Genomic DNA, 24,297 nt, shown 5'->3' on the forward strand with positions numbered 1-24,297 from the left:
GACAGAGAGTCGCGTGGGTATGACGCAATCGTTAGCCTATTTTTTACAAAAACGGCTTCTACGAAGTCATAACGTAAGATACAAAGTAATGGAGCCTTTTATACATTGTCGTGTTTCTTTAGAAATAAATAATGGACAAATGGAGTCTTTGGACGCTTCAGCTTCGCTTGAATGGGAGTCAATGGAATGCTAACAGCAGGTGAAGTTCTGCTACAATGGCGGCTCCCGCGGAGGCTTCAGTTTCCGGCGGATGGATTACCCCCTTGCTTATAATGCAACTTTTCTCATTTAGCTTCAAGATGAAGTTGCCATATTTATTGTATTTGGACCGTTGTATTTTCACACTCACCTGCTGATTTCGATAATTCACACAAATGCGTGTACTTTTTCTAAAAGGTCAAGTGTGTAATTTTTGAGCTACCAAAAATAACAGTAAAAACAATGATTGTTTTCAAACAGGTTTCCTGAAACAATCCCCTCATTTAACATTGGTTCAAATAAACTCATTTCTTCATCTGACCATGTGTACACTTACATTTTACTGTATTTTAACGTTGAAATACTGGCGACTTTTTTTTTTTTTTTTTTACCGTAAATTTCAGATTTTTTGTTTTTTTGTTTTACGGTGTATATAGTCGTCTCCTCATATTAAGCTCAGATAGGAGAACGTATTTTAACAATTACATACTTGAGCTTTAAACAGTGTGGGACTTGTTCTTAATGGGCAGCTGCTGGAAACAAACACTGGTTCCAGGCAGGATGCCCAGTCTCTGCCCCGACTCCGTTCCCCCTCTTCCTCCCTCCACTCCCTGCCTCTGACCTCCACTTCCTCTCCCAGACCCCCTCCTGCATGGGCTGCCGCTTTTCCGCCAGGAAGACCGAAGCCTTTAGATGCACTGCCAAAGAGCAGCCTGTGAAGAGAGACTGTGCGGAGCAGTCGTGTCTCTCATGTGCTGGCACATGCCTCCGAAACAACAACATGTAGGCGCACACACCCTATACGATCCTGTTCTTCAGGGCCTTCTGTCTAGCTACCAGACGGTCCGCCTTGATTGGGCGGCCCAGACAAAAGCATTATTGCAAACCGTTCAGGTCTCGCTGTGTGAAGAGTGTGGTGTTACGTAATTGTTGCGCTCTAATGGGTAGCTATACATCTGTTGTTAATGCCTTGTGTCTTTCTGGTGCCAACTAAATCTTGCCTCACGATTGCAATAGTTCTCCAAGACAACCAAGTATAGCACTCCAAAAATTTGCAAGGGAATAGTAGTAATTTGCAATAATTCTGTGTTTGTAGTTTTACCAGGAAATAAAGTCTTTTCCTGCCTTAGCAGAGCAAATTACTGAAGAAAAAACGGTAACACTTTACAATAAGGTTAATTAGTTAACATTAGTTAACTACCTTAGTTAGCATGAACTAAGAATGAACAATACTTCTACAGCATTTATTAATCTTAGTTTATATTAATTTCAACATGTATTACGTAATTAAAATCAAAGGTTGTATTTGTTAACATTAGGTAATGCACTGTGACCTAACATGGACAATGAACAGCTGGATATGTATTAACTAATATTAACAAAGATGAATAAATACTGTAACAAATGCATTGATCATTGTTAGTTCATGTTAAAATCATGTTAAAAGTTAGTGTTACAGAATCTAATATTCAGGAATATACTGTCCCCCAGAGGGACTCATTTATGATCTACTTCGTCCTAAAGATCTTTGGTTTTTCTTTTTCCACATATTGTGAAATCTTTTAAGGATTGCACTTAACTTATTCTTAACCAAACATTGACATTTCTTCCAGACTCATTATTGGATGTGTTCCATAACCATTGAAACAGGCCATGTTTTGGATGGACCGTGTCCTTTTCCTTTCTATTGTGCGGTTAGCTGGCATTGCTGACAGATTATGCTGACATTTTTTTTCCAGTGAAATAAATGGAGTTAGAATAAGGTTTTGAACCAAACCGTAAAACCAGTATTGGATGTGGTGGAAATTGCAACCAGGCAAATGTTCGCCAAGACATGATTTAAAACAAAAAAAAACACGTGCTGTCGTGGCTTGTTGCATTGCTTTTTTCCTGAGAATTTTCAGGAACAAAGGACTTTTACATGATTAAATCCCGCACTTAAAACAATGAATGGTGCTATTTTAAAGATTGAGTTCAAGGAAATGCTGTTGTGTAATAATGGCAAGCAGATGTGGCAGAAATAAAGGATAGGTTTTCAAGTCACTTGCGTCGGAGCAGTATGGTGGTGTACGTTCTCTTCATTTACACAAGCAAATGTTTTTAAACTCTACTTCCAGAATATAAAGTGTGTTTTGCTTTTTTTAATTTATATATATGATATTGTTATATTACAATGCTATTATACTGTATTTTATGCTGGCAATTAGCTTATTTTGTTGAAAATAATAAGCCTAACATTGTCACTTATAAATATCTAAATATATTTGTATTAAATTCCAGCTTGTAAAGATCGAGGCTTAAAGGCAATCCTAAACTTCCCACACATATTTACGTCATTACAGAGCTGCACGATTCTGGATAAATTGAAAATCATGATTTTTTTTTTTTAAATAGAGATCACGATAAATAAAATGTAATTTACTTGAGGTTCTGACAAACTCTATTTAGGAGTTTGAGTGAATGATTCAATGACTCATAAATACTTCACTTGTTTCATTACTGGATGAATCGGCGTTTCTGAACGAAGCTCTTGGATGAATAATGAATACATTTTTAACAGTGCTGTCGTCAAGTCATTTATTTATATAGCGCTTTTAACAATATAGATTGTTTCAAAGCAGCTTTACAGTGATAATAGGAAATTAAAGTAACAGAGATGGTTTTGGCTTTACAGCAGCTCTAGAATGAAGTTGTTGTCCAGCTAAAGTTAGTTTTGATTGATTCACTTCATTAGTTATTAACATGCTTACACGACACCGTTCTAACAGAAAGCCCTCAACGCACTCCGACCCGCTCATCCGCACAACAACAGTGCCTGGCGGCTCGAGAACGCAAACCATGAAGTAGGTTCCAAGGTACTAAATTTAAAAAAATAACATTATCTCCGCATAAACTCTATTTTGATCGCTTCCATAGACATCAGGGTTTATTTCCGAACTCTAAACTTTTTTTTCCAGTACTTCCGATATAATTTTTATATTTGTAACACGGAAATAAAGATTTAAAAAAACTTTTTTTTTTATGGTATTCAAGTGCATTCAACTTGTAAATACAATCTTTCTGACATGACTTGAACATCATCTATGAGTGGATGACGCTTGTAATTCCCTGGTATAAACTGAGTAAAAGTCTTTGTTTATAGCCTTGTAGATTGACAAGCCTTTCATAAACATTAGACGTGTTGTGTTTTGACTGAAGTAGTTTAGTTTGGTCTGAGCATTGTTTTCTTACCATTCCAATGCTGTTAGGCATAACCACCCAGAACAGTCATGTTTTAATTTACTCCTATAAGATCAAAGTCTCAACATCTTTTGAAATTGAGATGTTCTTAAAGTCATTTGAAAGGGGCGTGAACTTTAATCTGTGCGATCAACCAAATGTGTTTTTGAGGTAACTCGCTTTTTAACGTGCCAACAGTTTACGAACTACGACTATCGCCGAAAGATTTTCTTCAAAATGAAGATCATTCCTTCAAAACAAGGAATGTTTCTTTGCTACACTGAAGCATTTGCCATTTTCTTTTTGAAGGACCAGATGTATAATTTATCCAAAAAAAAGCTGCGACTTAAGTGTCCGTTCCCATTTTTTTGGTTGCACTTATAGTGCACTACGCCTCACTGTTTTCCAGAACACACCATTCACACTACAAAACAGCGTAGAATAGTTTTGTGAAATATGTGAAATGGGACGCTAGACACTATAATAGCGCCCCGTGGCTGAGAGCGCAGCGTGAAGTGCTGTTGTTTTGAACACTTTTTGGAACACAACAACATACCTTGCATACCTTGTAGCATTGCTTTTTAGGTCTAGAGTATGTTGTGTTTCCTTGGGAATGTGACCAAAGTGACAGTGGGGGAAATACACTGGAGGGAAGTTTAAATAGATCGCCATGTGGAGTAAGTTTGAGGTGGTGTTGTGGGCAGCCTCTCTGGTGTTATTGTACAAGGCAAGTACTGGTGAAGTGGCCTCGTTCAGTTGCTTTCTATGAACCCACTGTGAGAGACATAAACATCTTGTGAGAGTCAAGGCTCACCTTACAGATGTTAATGCATCTTTTGCCTTATTCTCCGATGAACGCCAATCTCAGACTGATTATTCCACTTACTATAAGTGTTCATGTAACTGTCATTGCCCAGGGTGACACTAATGCTGCTTTCCATTTACCTTGGAAGAGGGATGTCGGTGCTGGGAATGATACGAGTTGACCGTATTCCACATACGAGTGGATGTCTGTACTGGGAATGGACTCGTTCAGGCAAACCTTTGTTGTGCTTGCTTTTTCAGAATACAAAAACACATAAAGCAGTATTTTGCACAGATAATTCTTGAGGTTGGATAGTACTGTGCGCACCACTGACTTTGAGGGTGTGTTCACACTTGGCATGTTTGGTTGGATCAAAACGAACCCTGGTGCGATCGCTCTGTCAGTGCGGTTCATTTGAATAAGTGTGAACCCTGCCATCTGAACCCTGGTGCCACCAAAACGATTTGGTTTGGAGTTGGAGAGACCTTTTCAACGGTCTTGGTCCGCTTCCAAACCAACTCTGGTGCGGTTCGATTGAAATATGAACGCAACATGGACCAAAGACATGCAAACAAACCACAAACAGGATATGATGTCACAAGATGCGACCCTAAAAAGGACAGAATGCTCAAGAAAACTTGATTTTTTTCTTAGTCACGATATTGCCCATTACAGTTCGGTACAGGAATCAGAACCGCATCTTCATGCTGCAGATCTTCGTTTGTTTTCGCATTATTATTTTTTTTATGTTCGGTTAGTTCCGTCACGAAATAAAAGCTGACCAATCAGGCTGTGAACGTATCCCTATGCCTTTAGGCTTGGTATCTTTGGGTTCTGTGTTAAAATGCCAATATGAACGCTATGCGGACAAGACACTTTTTTTTTCTTTTTCTTTTTTAACACTACAAGTGCGAACACACCCTGGGACAAAGACAAAAAAAGTGCTAATGAACAATAAAGTACTGCTGTTTGACTACATGTAATGCACTGAGCAGCCATAATGGATTCTGAAGTCAGGGTTGTTGCAACTCCAACTTAAGGGGCGTTCCAGTTAAAAGTTCCTACTGGGAACTAGGAATTTCCCACTTACGAGGAGAACAAGTGCATGGAAGTCTCAGGCCGTGGACTGCCTACTAGAGGAAGATCTCAGCGAGTGGTTGATGAATAGAAAAGTATAAAAAGGATTTTGAGGGTGTAGAAAGAGCCAGTTTCAAATCGGTTATACATAAAATTCGATTTCTCTGAGATTGTCAGGTCAACTATGTCCGAGTGCAAAAATGTAAATGTTCTCAACTCTTTGTTGCACAATGAAGCAATAGTTTTGCAAGCCTTTGCATTTTTTTTCTTTGACTTTGGAGTCAGTATGATTTTATAAAATAAGAAATTACTTTTATTTAGCAAGGATGCGTTCAATTTAAATGTGGAAGTTAATCGAAAGAAGAGTTGAATGAACTCTACATGCCGTGTGCTTTCGCAGTAGTCACACTCTTATCAGGTGTCTGTTATTGGTCTGAATTCAGAGCTCTTTTGGCAGGAACACAAGCATTCATCAGCCCACGTTTCTACAGATACAGGTCTTTGCAACAAGGAGCTGCTATCTGCCCCTGAAAAGCAAAAATCAAGAACTCAAGCTCAGAGTGTGTAAAAAACAACTTATGATAATGTCTTGAAATAGAAACAAGTGTTGCTTATTAGGCATTTTCTCAATCTCCTAGTGTGTTGTACCTTATCAGCAGACTAATACATGTTCCTTATTACCTCAGCCTGTGAGGAGGAATGTGTTGTGAAAAATGTAACTGAAATCTGTGCAGGAGCTGTGACTTATCCTCTTACAGGGGCTTGTTTCTGGAACATTCTGTGTGTGTGATCATATTACATCAGGAAAAAAAGTCAAACACAAAAGGTTTGGTATTGATGGGTAAACTTTAACCTGGATTTAAAGTAATGCTCTAATGTTGTTCTCAGCACATTGCCAGACAAAGATTAGTTAATTCGTAAGTTGGTTACATGCTTGACTCAATAGGTGGTGTGCGAAATGCTGTGCTATTTTTGTACATGAGCCTATTGTGTGGCAACAACTGTAATGAATTGATTAATTGTTGAGTGTGTAGGTCTAATCATGGCACATGTAATGCCTGATACTGATTGCGACAATCCTATAAGATCATTACAAACTACACTGTGCGACATGGATCTAATAAACTTGGATACGACATGTATGTAAACTGTACGACGATCACACCTATTGAGTCGTAGGCTACGAAGCAAGTTAGTATAGAAGAATAAAACGTCATCAGCATGCGCTAGCGGTAAACAAAGAGCAAGATGAATCACACTTTGGCAATTGTGGTTTTTATGTGCGCTGAAAAAGAGCAAAAGAGGAGAAAATATTTGCAGACATGGCTAAGGTCCTTGCACACTGAGTCCGAAATTTTCGTATGCGTTTGAAAGTTTGACGGATGAAAGTTTCGGAGGCAGTGTGCAAGCGTGATTGACATAACGTGAGGTCGTATTTATTTTTTAACGTGCGGAAATTTCGGACGCCAATTTCGGGCTTTAAAGGGAAAAGAGGGCAACTTGACATGCCAATTTTGTAAATGGGGCTTGAGGTAAGTAGTTTTAAGTTTTAGAGCCATGTCACGTTGATCAATACGCCATTTCATGCTGCATTTTTATTGGCTAGTCCATAGACGTGGGTCGTAGGAGCCACGACCACAGAAATAAAAAATCTTACAATGTGTACCGGGCATAAGTCCGACATTAAAACACCAAAATTGAGACATTTGGTTATCACTGGTTCGAGTCTTGCCTGCAACATCCCCTATTCCCATTCCATCAAAAGAAGTGAAATGTGCTTACCTTTGTGTCATTCAAGGAATATATGAAAATGTGAAGTTATTACTATAAGTTTACGTTCATGAGTGTGATTTTTAATGAATGGAGCAGAACAAAATCTCACCGTTGTTGTTGATTTGCAGGCGGAGACTGATATCCCAGCGTTCTTCACTGGAGACTCTTGAGGATATTGAGGAGAACGCCCCTCTACGCAGGTATTACCAGTGGGACCATTAATGTTTTGTGCAGAAACTTCTCAACAGCTAGAGACATTACATTTCGGCCAAATTGTGGTTAATTATCGCTAGGGTTACCCATATAATTATTCCTTCAGTTAACATTAGATACATCTCTTTACTTTTAAAAGTGATTTTGAAACATTGCACATAGTTAATATTTAACACAATTTAGAAGTGCTTGGAGGGAGTTAAACTTGGATAAAGCTTATATAACAATAAATCAATTAACGATGTACAATAACAGTTAGTGTAATAAAAACATAAGGTCATAAGCCAAGTCTAATTCATTTATATATAGTGCTTTTCCAAATATACATTGTTTTAAAGCAGCTTTACAGAAAATTATGATGTTAATATTTAGAATATATGAATATCCTCGTCACATTTAGGTAACTGAGCAGTTGCGATATGCCATGTATTATGTATCGCCCTTCGAGAGTATACTGTACGTAAGCAGATCGAGTTGGACATACTTATATATCCAACTTTGTATAAGGAGCTGGGCGATATAAAAATAAAAGTCAGGCAGCCGAAATTTGATATTTAGTATATATTGCCATTAATATTTTTTTTATTTTTTTTTAATGAACAGTGTTGATGCTGCTTTGTTTCATCTAGATGCCGAACTTTATCTGGTTCACCCCGACCAAAGAGTTTCAAGAAGGTCCACTTCATCAAAAACATAAGACAACATGATATGCGCAATGGAAGGTATTCTTACATCTACCCAACAACCCACACACAGACATCTCGCCAAGAGCAGCACCCACACACACACACACACACACACACACACACACACACACACACACACACACACACACACACACCAAGTGTTTGAGAGAAAGACTCCCCCTGAATTTAGCCATAGATTTCACCGATTATATTACACAATTATTTCCCTTTTTGATGGAATTTTCCCAGCATAATCATGGACATCAAGTATGCACACATCATATTTCTTCCAATTTAATAGCGGTGTCATCTAGGTCACAGTGATTTCTTCAAGTTATACATGTTCCTGGGTCAACATATTTAGTTGATTCTGGAACAACATTCCTGTCTGAAAATGTAGTCATAACCCTATTACTCTAAAATCAGAAGGAAACGACGGTGAATAACACTGATGTAGAAGCACCTGACCCTGGTTTAAAGCCTAAACTTGAAATAAATCCTCAAATCTGAAATGTCGTTCCAGGATCAACAAAGATGTTGATCCAGGAACATGTTGTACTTGGTGAAATCACATTCACCGTGTGTGTGTGAGAGAGTGAGATGTTTTTTTTTTGTTTTTTTTTTCCCAACTGACCCTCTGGTCTTTTAAGATTCAGACATTCTTTGAAACCCAAACATTTTAGGCATGTTATTAGTGGGTATTTTTTTAATTATTATTATTATTATTTGTGTTTAGTGTTTGCCAGATGCTCTCTTTTATCTGAATTTGAATGTGAATGGGTGTGTTGTAAAACAAGAGGTTGTGACCAGCATTGTTTTTCCTTAAGGCTTCCGAGAATATCTATCAAACACACACACTTGCAGTCTTTGACTTTAGTTTTGTAAAGCTAACTGCAGCGTTTGATGTGTGAGAGAGCGAGAAAAACAATATTTATTTTTTCAGCTGTGCTTTGATCCATTATTTAGTTTATTTTGAGCTTCAGATCAGTTATTAGCAGTTCATGAACTTCTGAAGGAATATAAGGCAGAATAAATGAAAGCCTTGGCAGAATATTCCATTCTTAAATCCTTTGTTTGTTTGTAAATCTATTCAGTTTCTCAGTGAGGTTTTAGTTTACTTCAAAGAGTGTTTGCCTTTTCTTTTTCTTATCTTTGTTGCGTATTCTTTCATATACATTCTTACGTAATATATGACATACTATTAAATATAATTCATTTGCTGTGTATTTCTCCATCTTTGCCTGTGGTCCTGACCTCTATATTGACAGAGTTCACTTAAATTAGTTTATGTATGATTTTCTCTTTATAGGATAGTCCTTATCAGTGGCAGAAGATCCTTCTATAGTGTTTTTTCTGTCCTGCCCTATCGAGATTGTAGCCAAACAGGGTATGTATTCTTCAGCATGCAAATCTTCTATTCACCATCAACCATTTTTTTTTTTTTTTTTTTTATCCCTTCACTTTTCCCATCTTCTCATTTTAATTATTTCCCCCCTGGCCATTAAGAACGGGTCCACAATTAAACGTTTAGCGTCCTTCTTTTAAATAATCATTTAAAAATATTATACTTCTCTTAAAGTATGTACGCCGAAAGTGTACCTCAAGTTTCTTTTTTCTTCATGCAGTGTTCTCATTATTCAGTAGTTTTTAGACTCTATGCACGGATCGTTTGTATCAGTGTTTCATAGCTGTCCAGATTTTTGGTTGTAGGTGTGTAATTTCAATTCAGAGTGATTGACCAACAAGCTTGGGCATGCTTTACACAGACCTCACCCTTGACTTTACCGCTTTTCTTTTTTTTTTTAAGAACAGGCTTTTTAAAATCCTGAATCTGCTGCTTTTCAGCTTATTTATTTAAGATTTAATACGTCTTGCCGTCTGCTTTGATATTTAACTTCTAATGGGTTGTTTTTTCTTACCTACATCTTGGCATTGCCTGCTTTCCTATTGTTTTAAGCTGTAATTTATTGCTGGAATGAAATGCAGAAACGACTCAGTAAGCCATGTATGGGTTTATTTCCCTGAGAAAAGCGAGAGCTCTGTGGTGGCGCGTTAATCTGTTTGTTTGAGTATCCTGACCAATCCAGCACAGCTCAGCCAATGGTGTAAATTTGAGGAGGGACTTTCTGTTTGACCGACCAATAGTGTTTGGGAAACCTGCTTGAAGACAGTTACTTTTGCACTCACATTTGGTGATGCTAATAATTACACAGTTCATTTTTAAAACCGTTTATGCTTTATAGAGTGTAAGCCTATTTGATTTTCTCTTAACCTGAGTAAAAATGGAAGAATTGAACAGTTGCCCGCAGTTGTTACAACTACCGAGGATTTCTCGGCGTTGATCCATCCTGCAGTCCTTGACTTTTTTTCCGGTGCGATAAAGTAAACTGGAAAAAACGCCCCATGCCCAATGGACAGCTGTCCACAGAGGAAGTGATTATTTTCAATTACCATGTTTGCTGTAGCTGTAACTTCTCAAAATAAACACAATCCAAAAGTGAAGATACTCGGTGCAGGTCACGGTAAAATGTTGACGGATTTCAGGTGTTGCGTGATATCTCTGCGCCCAAGTAGCAGTGCTTTGCCTGTGCTTCACCCTAATATAGTCCCAAGTCAATATCTGCCTAGGAAATCGCCTAGTCTTAATCTGCATCGCTATTTGTACTCGTTTTGAATATGCAGCACAGGCCACAAGAAGTAATTAGGTGTTTTTTTGTGTGTTTTTTCACATTTACTCAGGACATGCTAGCTGGCAACAAAGGATTCCATTCATTATGCTAAGCTAAGCTAGCGGCGACCCAGCCAAACAAAAACAATGCATGCACTGAGACAAAAATGCATTTGCCCACCTATCTAAATTTAGGAAAGACTGTGAATAAGCCCTATTTCAAAAACGGTGGAGTGTTCCTTTAAAAGATACAATGAGACAAAGAATTATTACTTTGTGAAACACTGTATTTGAAACTGGGCAAAGGCCAGCGTTAAATCCATTTAAACCTTCTTTTTATGGCTACACTTGCTTTTATTGATGTACAGTGGACAATTGATAAAAGCCTAATAGAGATTAAAGCCTCAGTGTTTTATAATATACAGTTGAAACTCGAAAAATTAGAATATCATGCAAAGGTTTATTTATTTCAGTAAAAAGTTGTGATAACAAATCATGAAAATATTAGTTTACAGTGGTTGGATGAATTCAGTCTCATGCATTTTCAATAGTGGTCTGAGACTTTTGCAATAGTTTGCACTATGCATTGCAAATTGTATTATTAGCATAACGGTTTCATTGAAAAGTTAAATAAAAAATGAACATTAATACCAAGATGGCGTTTGGTTAGTCCCTCATAAGAGCAAACATGAACTCAAACACTTGATATTCTAATGGAAAGAAAGACATTTTCTACTCGGGGATAACATGGTCAATTGTCATTTATTTTGAGATTTTGATTAGGATGTTAGCACACTTGATTGATTTGACCTAGAAATGCAGAATGCTTCTAAGTTTTCAATGTAGTCTCCAATGTATATAGTGTTATATAAGTGAAACCACCCAGTTATGCTGTCAATATGATGAATTGCTAGATTTGCCACGATTTAGTCCATTGATGTTTTGGCTTGGCGGATTGGCAGTAAAGTGCACAGTATTGACAGATCAGTCTAAGTGGGCTTTCCCGAATGTAGTGCCAGTTAATGGACATGCTGTGCTTGCACCAGCGCCACCAGTGGCCGAGGAGCGAGAGATCCTCCCGTGTTCCCGATTGAATGCTAAACTAAAACGCACACGAGGTTTTCGCCAGCAAGCCGAAGGAACGAGTCCGGTGAACGGATCATTTTGGTTATGGGAGTGTTTCCTATACACTGTGGAGCTGGAGGTTGCCATGGACTCCTCCTGAAAATCTGGTTTCGTCTTTTAAATATTTATTCACAAACTCTCAAGGGCACCTGTTCATATTAGTTCCTGCCTAATGCGTTTCCATTGACTGAGCTGTTTGAAGGGCTCCTATTACCTATAACTGCTGTCTGCATCCTCACGGGATCCGAGTTCATTGATGCATCACTAAACATCTCACAAACACTGCGCTAACGCCGAGGTCTGCCCGTCATCTACTAATACGGCTTTGCTTTGAGTCCGCACATGAATAAATGAGTTCTCCTGCAGTATTTTTGGTTTGTTTGGTTGGTTAGTTGGTCTGTCTCTTGAGTTTTGTTTCTCTTTTTAGTTATATTTTATGCGTTGACAAAATGGCAACGTTATTTACAGATGCGCTAGATAATGTAATGTTTCTGCTTCATCTCATCACATGTCAGATAATAATCAAATCTTCTAGTGTTTGCCAAACAAAGTCATGATGCTAGTAGCATTTATCTAGATAATTAAGTTTATCAATGGAAAAAACGTGTTGAATGACTTTAGTTAGTTCATAAATGTGTATTCTGGTGCTACTAACAGTTTTCTAGACACTTAGTTGTTGTTTTTTTCCTTTGACGCCTTTAGCTATGTAAAGGTAACTGATCACTAAAGAGTTTTAACTAATCCTCCTGCAGTTATTTTAATAGCATTGATCTACTATTGTAGTTTTTGTTAATGGTTTGAATTAGATTTTATTTCATTTAAATTGTAGTTAGTAATTTTATCGTGTTTAAAAAAAAAATCTATATACAGGTGAAACTCAGAAAATTAGAATATCGTGCAAAAGTTCATTTATTTCAGTAAATCAACTTAAAAGGTGAAACTAATATATTATATAGACTCATTACATGCAAAGTGAGATATTTCAAGCCTTTATTTGCTTATGAAACCCTTTTCACAATATTTTAATTTTGAATTTGGGGTTTTTATAAGCTGTAAGCCATAATCATCAAAATTATAACAAATAAAGGCTTGAAATATCTCACTTTGCATGTAATGAGTCTAGATAATATATTAGTTTCACCTTTTAAGTTGAATTACTGAAATAAAGTAACTTTAAATTAAAATAGTTTAATTGTTTCTTTTATTTCTCAGTAATGTTTTAATTTATGGTTTTAGTTAATGATAATATCCTGAATTTAACACAGCTGTGATAATCTTAATCCCAATTTCTCCCTGTCATGTCAATGGCTAATAATATATATATTTTTTTATTAGTCCTGGACCCTGACGATCAAAATATTTATAAATATATATTATCCATTCATCCATTCACCTTGATCCTTGGGGCATGAAACAATAATGCAATGCAATTCATTTCTTTATTTTTTTTATTATATAATTAATTTAAATTCAGTAAACGTTTTATAATAACATTTATCAAAATAATTGTTAATTGTATAAGTGTATAAAATGATACACTGTTTAGTATAAGTGTACAGAATTTGGTTTAAAAACAACACTTATACTATATTGTTTTCTTTCATCCTCTTAAAGCCAACATTTAAAATGTCCAATACCTTTTAACCCTAATAGCCTGCACGCCTGTATTATTTGTATTGTGTCGAATGTAGAGCAGGTTCTGCTGTGTGTGTGTGTGTGTGTGTGTGAGGGGCTCTGAGCTGTTCTCTTGCCCCAGCAGGGATGTGAAGGCAGAAAGCGGGCGCCAGCGACACCCCTCGGGTGGCATAAGTGCCAAGGAGATGGTGATCGGCCTGGAGGGGGTTGAACTGGGTGCAGATGGCAAGGTTAGTGTATTAATTACTTATTTTTTTGGTTAAGTTTTTTTTTCTTACCCTCATCCACTATTAACAGTGTTTATATTCCAGACCTACCTTTAGTCCTATTTTATACCATAAACAGAGGAAAGTTGCAACTTTGACGCGTGTTTGGTGTAAGAGTGAAATATAGGTTAGTTGTCACAAGGAGAACGGTTGAGATAGAGCAGATGAATGTCGAATCTTCAGGGAATCGCTCGTTTTAAACAAAAGCCGGACAGAGGAGAGTCTGCTGGTAAAAAGAAGAGCTCGTAATAAAACAAGTCAACATTGCCTTGGCTTTTCGGAAATGGTGAGAACTGAGGGATTTGAAATGTTTTGAATGCGACGCGGAGATGGCGTTTTTATTACTCAACAGATAAATTTCCATCATATCATAATAATGACCTTTCACAATCCATAATGTTTACAATGAACTCTGCACATGGAATTTCCATGTGCAGAGTTCATTGTAAACATTATGGATTGTGAAAGGTCATTATTATGATTGTTTACGCTGTGCTAAAATGTATTTAAGGAAGTACCGTGTCTATTAATGTGTTCAGCTACAGTCACGTCTTCAGCTAGTCAGCCTGATATCCTTTCAATCTAAACTGGTTATATCTCCTTAGCCTAGCAGTGAATATGTTTTATGAGCGGTGTGATAACCATATTCATCCGCAGTCACGCAGAGCCGAAGCACAGCCAAAACAATGTTCTTCCACAAAATGCGTGCAGTTTTGTTATTTAGCCGCTAGAGGGCCAAGAGTTACATAGATTGTCAATCTTGAATTAAAAGAAAATGTAAGGTATGTGGTTAAAGGAACACTGTTTTCATCTTCCCTTCTCCTTGTATATTCATTTTTATGGCCTCTTTTGTGGCTATTATACATTCTTAATCTTTGACCATATATTCATTAAGATTAACGATACTGTAAATCTCTTGGCAGACAGTGTCATACACACAGTTCCTGTATCCGACCAATGTCCTGGGTCGTCGAAACACCATCGACTCCACGTCGTCCTTCTCTCAGTCTCGCAATGCCAGCCACCGCAGCCTCAGCCTGGCACGTGCCAACAGTAACCAGAGTAGCCTTGATACAGGTGCGTGTGCCAACAGCTTGTCATGGCTCTTTCATTTCCCCTCAATACCCTGAAGTGTCCTGACAAGAGGCTGCTTGTACAGTTTAATGAGCATTTTGGTAAGACCTTAGTTTAATAATGTGTTGTTTATTTTTTTGAGCAAGGTCATGAACTTCTTGATTAAAACATATTGAGTGTCCTACCAAAATAGTCGTCCTCTGTTCATACGCTTGTCTCAGTTATGAAGCCAATACATTTAGAACAGCAACATTTCTGATACACACTAAGTAGTGCACTTGTTTAGACTATTAAGCAATCTCAGCATATGTATAGTCTGTTTATTTGCCCTCTCTTTTCTCATAGGGAATGAACTGGGAGATTTTAGGGACTATGACCCAAATCTTCTGGATGACCCACAATGGCCATGTGGAAAGCACAAAAGAGTGCTTATCTTTCCCTCGTACATGGTGAGTTATGTCGCGCAATGCAAAACTTGACCGATTCATATGTGATTCTTTCCTAGTCTGTGTGTATTTAGTGGAAAATTGCTGTTTTGTAGCCAAAATGTTTTGATGCTAAGGACCCAATATATGATGATTCAAGCGCTGTCAAATCGATTAATCGCATCTAACATAAAAGTGTGTGCGACAGGAAAAAACAAATGCTGGGTTAATTAATCGCATTTTAATAGTGCTGTCAAAATTAACACGTCAATGCAAGATTCGTTCATTTTTTTCCGTTCCGTTTGACGCTAAAGTATTTTAGCATTAGTTTTTTTCCGTCATCCTTTTGCTGGCGTCACATTAAAATGATCACACTATTATTTATGCAAGTGCTTTTAAATCATTCAAGACACAAATCAAGTTTTAAATCAAGACACAAATAACAAGCCATTATGCAGAACAACATTTAATAGTTTCCAAAATTAAATAATTGGCTATTAGACTGTCATTGTACTAAGGCCAAAGTGAATTATTCAAATATTATCAGGGGGAAAAAATAGCTGTGCATTAAATTGACAGCCTGTCTTTTTTGTCTTTTTTTTTTTTACATACAATTATTATTATATTATTAATATTAATGATGTTTTTAATAAATAAATGCAATAAATATATTAAGTTAACATGTTAACTTACCCCTATTTTTTATTTACATGTTTATTTCAGATGTTTTTCTTAATTAATTGGGATAAGTAAAAAAAAAAAGAAACAAACGTTGATATATACATTAGGAGTATAAAAATATCAGACAAATTTGATGTGAAATATTAAAGTTCATATTAGGATGGCTGATGTTTGATCAGATCTGAGCTCAGTTTGAGACCGCTGAGATCTCCTCTGAAACTACAAACACAAAATAAGAAAAAAACTTTTTCTGTAAGAAAAAACATCTCAATCTGTCAATCTCACTGCTCTATGAGAAACATCTTAGATATAACAATGTCATTTGTGATTATTTTTTCTTTCATATGGAGTACTTAAATAAAAATACAGGTCATGCTACTAGTTTAAGTTTTATTAGTAACCGTTACAGGCACATTTGCAGTGTGAACTTGAATCCAGTTGGCAGTTAATTAGTAACTTTGTTTGGCAGAAATATAAGACTGGTGACCTTGAAAAATAGTTTTTTTCTTCCAAACACTGGATATGAATATGGGCACCAGCTTCACTATGCCTTTGCTCGTCTTCATTATTTAAAAAAGTTTCTTGGCAACTCCTTTTTTTTTTTTTTCAAATAGCAGTTAGCGGCTAAATGTGATTTTTATCAGGTTTACGTAACAGAAGACTGTTCATTTCCTATTCAGCTCTGTTAGTGTTTTTGCATTGTATAGTAGACACATTGACCAGTTCAGGAGACAGCCTTTCCCTTCCTTCTATTGGATATTCAGCGCTCGTAACAATCGCCATTGTGTTCTGCGAAGGAAAGTGTCCAGCAAGAATATATAAACAAAGTATTTAGCCCTGGGCATTTCCATTATCATCATCTCATAAGTGTATACAACAATAAACATTCACTAAAGTATAGATGTTAGGATTATAATAAGCATTAAACTGTAACTAGGAGCATGCTCGAGAAAACCCTCTAATCTTGAATCTGTTATAGAACAAACTGTCTCTTTCCCCCATGTGGTGTGTGTGTGTCTCAATGAATGTCCACACTTCTTTACAGACCACAGTCATCGAGTATGTCAAACCCTCCGATCTCAAGAAGGACATGAATGAGACTTTTAAGGAGAAGTTCCCTCACATTCGTCTAACGCTGAGCAAGATCAGAAGGTAAGGAAGTTGGTATCGAGTCGAACCATTCTGATGATCCTACTGTACATGCTGAGCCTTTTAAAGGCAAGTATTACAATTTGGCAATGACGTGCACAAATGATAGATCGTAGCGCGAGAACTGAGCTGTTACTTTCAACTGTCGGACAATTACACTTACATAAAACTTTTAGGAAACGTATATCAAGATGCAGGCTAATATTGGTCAGTCGTATCCGACATAAAGGGTCAGCGAATGAAACTGTGACCACAAACACCATCAACTTAAGTGAACGAAAGGCAATAATCAGCAATTTGCCTTGACACAAATTACTTTATTTGAATGTTTTATTGATATAACTTGACACTGCGTTGTTTGAAAAGAAATTGTCACCATTGCATGACATCAGGAACCGATATTTTATTTTATTGTATTTAATTATGTATAATTGTATTTTCTACATTTATTTATTTCCACATTTATTTCTGTATATTTTTCTACAGTGATTTATTTGTACTCTTATTATTTTGTTTTTTACAATTCTTTGTCTATGGTTACGAAACTCGACTGCAAATTCATTCACATTCGTGTTTCCTAATTTTCCATGCACAACGTGACAATTCAAATGCTTAAAATATAAAGCATATTTCAAAGATGCTGCTCATAGATAGTGAATGATCGCACGTCTTAGGCAAAATCATCGATTGGAATTATTCAGGATTGAATTAAACAAAACGTGCTCATGAAAACGCAGCTAGTTGAACGTCAGACATTGTAGAAAAAAAATTGCCCCTGGAAATAAATAAATATTTCCCCCATTAAATGTATTTTCCAGGGGCAATTTTTTTCCTAACCTTATTAAATGTATGCGTCATCATGCATGTCTTGTTAAATTAAATCAAAACATTTAATTAGAATAATAAGGGACTAGAGCTGTTGCCAGTAAATTATACTTACAAAGAAATGTAAAACAAAATACATTAGCATTTATACTCTCTTATTTATGTACAAACACACACATATATATATATTTTTTATTTTTAACATTTCTTTGCAGAAATGGATTTTACTTCCCATCACTACAGGCAAATAACATTAATAAATTGTATCTAGTTAACAATATGAAATGTAGAATGCTATAATTTTGAGCTTGAGGTTAAAAAGAGCCATTTATGGAGAAATATGGTCAATTTTAAGCCAATTTTTTTTTTTTTTTTGCATTGCCTTATGCTTTTTTAACTTTCAAATGTTGCTCTTTGATGGGGTGTAAGGGAAGTCAATAATATTTTATGTGTAGTCAATACAATATTTAAAATGATTTAAAGGTGCAGTAAGCAATTTCTGAGAAACACTTCACATTTATAAAAACCACGACCCTCCCTTCATTGCTCCGCCCCCAAAATGCACAAACACGCAATGCAAGAGTGGATGTTTCTTTATCATAGCAGAAGTGAAGCAAAATAAAGCTTTGCGGAAAATAAAGGGAAGATTACGAATGAACGACAAGAAAACAAAAAGGTATATATAAGCAAGAGTTCGTTGTTAGTCACAAGCAGCACACACTCAAAACTAATGTTACTTGTGTATAGAGAAACAACCCAACCTCGATTTCTTTAAGAAATCGCTTAATGCACCTTTTAATGTTTTTAAAAAACTTGTCAAGTAATGCTTACATCATTCAAATCCATTTTCTTGTTTTTATGACGGCTAGCATTTAAATAATGATATCTTAGCAGTGCTTTGGTGTACAGTAAAACACAAGTCAATGCATTTCTGGATCAGAATGATGGAGCAGATACATAAACTACATAATTTCTACATATTCTTTAATATCTGGAACTTCACCAAATCTTGTTTTCTAACATTACATCATTGATAATCCTTGGAAAGCAGTGAGGAAATGAAATAATTCAGTTATTCAATCAAGATTTAATTCCTAACACAGGTCTTAATTCTTTTCAGAGTTCAGGAACGGTTGAAAGTTAAACAAACCGATGGCTAAATCATTATACACGTGCTGCGAGCGTGAATGCACAAAAAGTCCAAACATTGCTGCAAGAAAAACTTGAACAAAGCTGATTGTTGTTTTATAAAACATCTCTTTGTTTCTGATGGGCTGCTAAGCTGAAAGTGTAGGATGAATTGGGGCAGAGGTCTTCAATTCTGCTTCTGGGGACCTAATGTCCTGCAAAGTTTATTTCCAATCTGCTTTATCTCACCTGCCTGTGTTTTAAAGTCATCCTGAAGAACATTAAAGGCGTTTAATTAGAGTTGAAATTAAACAGGGGTGTCAAACTCAGTTCCTGGAGGACCACAATCCTGCAGAGTTTAGTCCAAACCCTGCTTCAACACACACCTGGAGTTCTCGAACAAGCCTGAAGGACTTTATTTGCTGGATCAGGAGCGTTTCACTGGGGTTGAAGTCTCGGTGTGTGCGCTATATATCGTCTACTAGAGCTGTGCGATATGACAATATATATCGGTTGGACGAAATAAAAAGTCTATCATTTCATATTATGCTCTATCGTTAAATGAAGGGGAGACAGAACCGGGTGGCACTTATCCGAGCAGGAGAAGGACCAGCTAGAACAGATCGAGGAGCTCGTTCCTAAACGAGGGGCTACCTCTGTAGCATAGACACGGTTTGGTTAACTTTCTATATGTTTGGTTGACTATTTTATTTTGATAATTAACAGACACGAAATTAACAGACACGAATTATCAAGTTAGCAATGCTAGAATAAGTTGTGCGCGCGTGAGGCGCCGGCGCGATCACAGGAATTTTTGTCCTTCTGAGGAACCTGTTACTCCGTAATTTATGGTCATACGGAAAATGTCTGATGAAGGGCTTGGGCCCGAAACGTTACACGCGGTGAGCAAGCATTACATTTGCTAAGGAGCATTTTCTGGTGTGCGGACTCATTGTTTACCATACGGAAAACCAAACCAGTCAAGAAATTATTCAAAACTAAGCTTTTGTAAAATACAGAAAACAAGCACAATGCCGTTTTTTGCAATCTTGGTTTCCTTTCCGTGAACTTTGGACCATTGTCGTAAATGAACGGCCAAAACGCATAAAAAGTTTTACGTTTTTTGTTGAAAACTGTTTAGTGTAAATGGCCCCTGAGAGTGCACTGTGTGATTTACTCAATACAGGGGCACTTTTTACTGCATTTTAATACTGTCCTTTAGGCTATGGTTATAGCTATAGTTAAGCAATCACACAGAGTGCTTTTATGTTATAAAAAAAAACTGATTTATGAGCATTAGTGGAACTGAAGGTTTCTAAAAGGTTTCTGAAGGAAAGAATAAATACTAAACACACGTGACAGTTGTCGCACGGTAGATTTGGCCAATCGTGGAACAGTTGTGTCGTCATCAGAGCTCGTGAACCGCTCCCGAGAAGCTGCCCCGGCTGTCGCTCTCGCAGTAATTTGATGGCTTGCGTCACAGTCATGTGGCGTCGCCGCTGTCTCAAGTCGGACACGATATCTAACCAGCATGCACTGCAAGTCAGCCGTCGACCGGTCTGCGCAGCACCGCACGAAGTCGAACAAGCCTAAATGCTTTGTTCCTGAAATAATCAGCCATTTGAACGAATCTGTTGAATTAATGACTCAATGATTTCCTTATTAAAAGTGACTTGCCGCCACCTACTGGTGGTTTTAGTTTAACTTTTTAAGTAGGCTATCTTTTCAATTCTAAAATCATTTTACATATCATCCTTAAAAAAACAGATAAAAGTAAAAAATCAGTTTAATTTTATTTTTTATTTTAATTTCTGTCACTGCTGCAACCTGAAGAATAACAAAAACTTTAATAAACCTACCAAGGTACCAGCACAATAACACACTCTAAATATCGTCTAATCATCATACTTTTTTGACAATGTCGCACACCCCTAGTTGAAGCTAAACTCTGCAGGGATGTGGAGCAGGGTTGAAAACCCCTGATTTGGGAGATATCAAGGGTTTCAGCCTGTTGTTTTTGATTCATTCCCTGTTCTTTTGTACCGGAACTATAGAGACAAGCCTTTTAAGGTATCAAAGTTTCCAAAGTATTGTAAAAGTATTCCCAATCTCACATAACATCTGAGTAACTTGATGAGAATGTGGCCTCTTTCTTGTTTTGTGTTCTAGCCTGAAGCGAGAGATCCGTAAACTAGCTCATGAGTGCGGCTACGAGGAGTCCACGGTGGCCATGGCCTTCGTTTACTTCGAGAAGCTGGTGCTCCAAGGGAAACTCCACAAACAGAACCGCAAACTCTGCGCCGGTGCCTGCGTCCTGCTCGCGGCCAAGATCGGAGGAGACCTGAAGAAACACGAAGTCAAACACCTGATTGATGTGAGTATCTTTGCCCATTGACTCTCTTAGCTCATTACTTGGCAACTACAGCTACTCAACAGATTACTTGACTTTGCTTGTTTGTCTCTTATAAGAGACATAGCTATAATGGGGCCTTAGGGATTAAAAATAGACAAATTAGCATTCTTTAAATCTTGTTACTGTGTATTTTTGGATGTTTCCATGTTGCGTAACGATTGGCATTACATAACGAGAACCCCTGATCTCTTTCCGACCTAGAAACTGGAGGAGAGGTTTAGGGTGAACCGTCGAGAGCTGATCGCCTTCGAGTTCCCTGTTCTGGTGGCCCTAGAGTTCAACCTGCATCTCCCAGAGCACGAGGTCATGCCCCATTATAGACGCCTCCTGCAAAACTCCTAGCGAAAGCCCCCATCAGGGGAGTTCTCCATCTCTCCTGATCTTCTCACCCCTGAAGCCCCCTATGCACATCGCCAACGTCCACTATCATCTCCAGATGTTGGAAAGAAGACAGTATTCCACTGTTCTCTTTTCAGCCAAAGTGACATCTCTATATCGAACTTTTGTTTTAACTCTAAGAAGCTACTTTCTAAAGGGAATGGCTTTTCCTAGACTGTTGATTTCTCCGTTCACTGAGGACATTTTAAGTGTTCATTTATTTCCCAACTTACAAGTGTTTTCGTCGTTCGCTCAACCCCATGTTACTCTAAACTAGTATGCTGTTGTTTTCGCCATGAAACACAAATTGAGAACTTTCGAAGAAGCTTCATGTTTGTCTTTTCCATGCAGTGAGTTTATAGAAACACGCCATGAAATGGGGGGTCCTTTCAACTTGCGCTCTATTCGAAGTCTTCTGAAGATTTCAGAGGGATGGCTCACCCAAAAAGGAAGACCATTCCAAACCTGTATGACTTATGACGAAAGATATAACTCTTTTTGCCCATACAATGAAAGTCAGTGTGGTCCAAGGAATATGCTTTTGACTAACATTGTATGGAACATTTTAAAAATGTCAGCTTTTGTGTTCCTAAGAGGAAGGGAAGTCATAAAGGTTTGGATTTACATGAGGGTGAGTATAGATGATGACCGCATTTTCATTTTTGGGTGAGCTATCCCTATAAACTTTATTTGCCGAAAATCTCTACTGAAATGTTTGTTGTGTTTCATGCAAGTAAGAACTGCATTCTGGCTGGAATTACTTTGAGTAAAACGAGTCGAGGGTGAGTGAACGAGGACAGAACTTTCATTTGTAGATGAACTTTTCACAGGAACTGTCTTATTTCTTTTTTAATGCAGAACCAGTTTGGACCGTTTGATTTTGCATTCTTTCCACAGATTACAGTATTCCTGTATTTTTCCATTCTTCACATCTTCCTTAATCCCAAAGTTTGACACTCTGCCAAATCTGACTAGTTTCGATCGCTCTTGGTTGAAAGCCTTAAAAAAAAAAAAAAAGAAAAAGAAAGAAAAGTCGAATGATCCTGAACTCGTGCAAGTATGTGACTGTTCTTCGCTGACGTTTCCTTATGTACTACAAGTGCACTTTTCAGGTCTTGTGTATGGCAGACCGTTATGGCATCTGCAGAAGCTCTAGGTGGAGGGGTCTTCATCTCATTTCTCATTTAAATTCATTTCAGCCAGCATTCCCCCTGTTCGCGTTACCACCAAGCAAAAATGTGTTGCGGTGGCATCCCGAGTGGGGCTTTTATACAGCTCTTAAGGGGTACATTTACGTACCCCTGTCGTTTTTCTACCCTTGTGCATTGACTTTGACAGTTTAGTGGTGTGGCTTGCTGCACTCATGGTTACTGTGTCCGTGCTCTACGTTAGAGTGTATCCTGAGCACGTTTGTAGTGCTACACTGTATGAAGCAACATCAGGTCATACCGCTGATAATCAATGCTAACTATTTGGCCTAACTAGGCTCAGCAGTGGCGGGAATGAAATCTGTATGACTAATATGCTACGGTGTTGACTAATGCATGCACACCAAAGCAGTGTTAAACTTGCGTTTGACTTGTAAACGCTACTTTAAAAAAAAAGAAGTTTGATTTGATGATTATTTTGAATCCGTTTCCGCTGAACCAGACATTTTCTATCACCATTGGTGGTACAGATTTTTATGTGTGTAAGCTGAATTTTATCTCTCAGCGCACAGATTGTGTTATTACATTCATAATCCTGTATGTGTGTTATGTTCACTATGCACTACGCAATTCCATAGATCAGTTATAAACAACAGTTTGAAATTGATGCAAAATAAAATCAGTTGAGAAGTATTTAATAGCAGAAGGAATCAAACACTTTTTTAGAACAGTAACTTGCATTTAACCACTTAATTGTAAAATGAATAGAATGTGAAGATATATATATATTATAAAAAAAAGAACAAGATTTGGCCTTGTGAAATGCACTTTAGGATTGCTAGCAAGTGACTGGGATGTATGCCTAAAACCGATGAAACATTTGTACGACGCAGATACATTTGTGTAAATATGCTGCTTTGCTTGTTCAATAAAAAGCTACATTTTGAGAGATGCTTTCAGATACTTTGTTATGTATGTATGTTCTGAAGAATACTTCAATATAGCAATATATTGCATTGCTGTTCTTTTCTAAGGTGCTCAGTTAGACCATTCTGTCATTTTTAAATATTTAAACCTGCTTAAAAAGAAACAAAAATGTCACATTACATGCATGTTGTAGCCTTTGACCCTTTAATTCTGACACTTAAGTTTCTGACTACAGATTTTATTTATTATTTTGTAATACTGTGAGAATCTTTTGGTTTCTGCATTTTTTTTTTTAGTTAAATGTTTATATGATCCATGTGCCTAATTTAATTCCTTGGTTATAATTAAAGCAATTAAAATAAATTACCCTGTTTATTATTAGAAGTTAGCTTAGTTTTTAGTACATAGTTGATGTGAAAATTTACCCGGAAACGTTTTTAGTTCGAGTTTTTCGCATTCAAAAGTCAACATTGTAATTTCTGCG

General features: G+C 37.1%; 1 protein-coding gene across 2 annotated transcripts in view; it reads left to right on the top strand.

The window, feature by feature from the left end:
- Window positions 1-22,761, top strand: part of cables1 (Cdk5 and Abl enzyme substrate 1) — a 29,118-nt gene extending 6,357 nt beyond the window's left edge. Inside the window, exons 2-10 of one of the 2 annotated variants that reach the window (XM_079613289.1) lie at window positions 7,201-7,272; window positions 7,915-8,007; window positions 9,281-9,358; window positions 13,524-13,629; window positions 14,589-14,742; window positions 15,085-15,188; window positions 16,891-16,997; window positions 21,117-21,321; window positions 21,562-22,761. In XM_079613289.1, the coding sequence (XP_079469415.1) occupies window positions 7,201-7,272; window positions 7,915-8,007; window positions 9,281-9,358; window positions 13,524-13,629; window positions 14,589-14,742; window positions 15,085-15,188; window positions 16,891-16,997; window positions 21,117-21,321; window positions 21,562-21,702 (1,060 nt within the window). In that variant the 3' untranslated portion in view covers window positions 21,703-22,761. The remainder of the gene's footprint in view (window positions 1-7,200; window positions 7,273-7,914; window positions 8,008-9,280; window positions 9,359-13,523; window positions 13,630-14,588; window positions 14,743-15,084; window positions 15,189-16,890; window positions 16,998-21,116; window positions 21,322-21,561) is intronic. The other variant, XM_079613290.1, reaches the window with a different exon arrangement.
- The last annotated feature ends 1,536 nt before the right edge of the window (window positions 22,762-24,297 follow it).

The sequence above is a fragment of the Phoxinus phoxinus genome, assembly GCF_949152265.1.
Source record: "Phoxinus phoxinus genome assembly, chromosome: 5".
Lineage (NCBI taxonomy): Eukaryota > Metazoa > Chordata > Actinopteri > Cypriniformes > Leuciscidae > Phoxinus > Phoxinus phoxinus.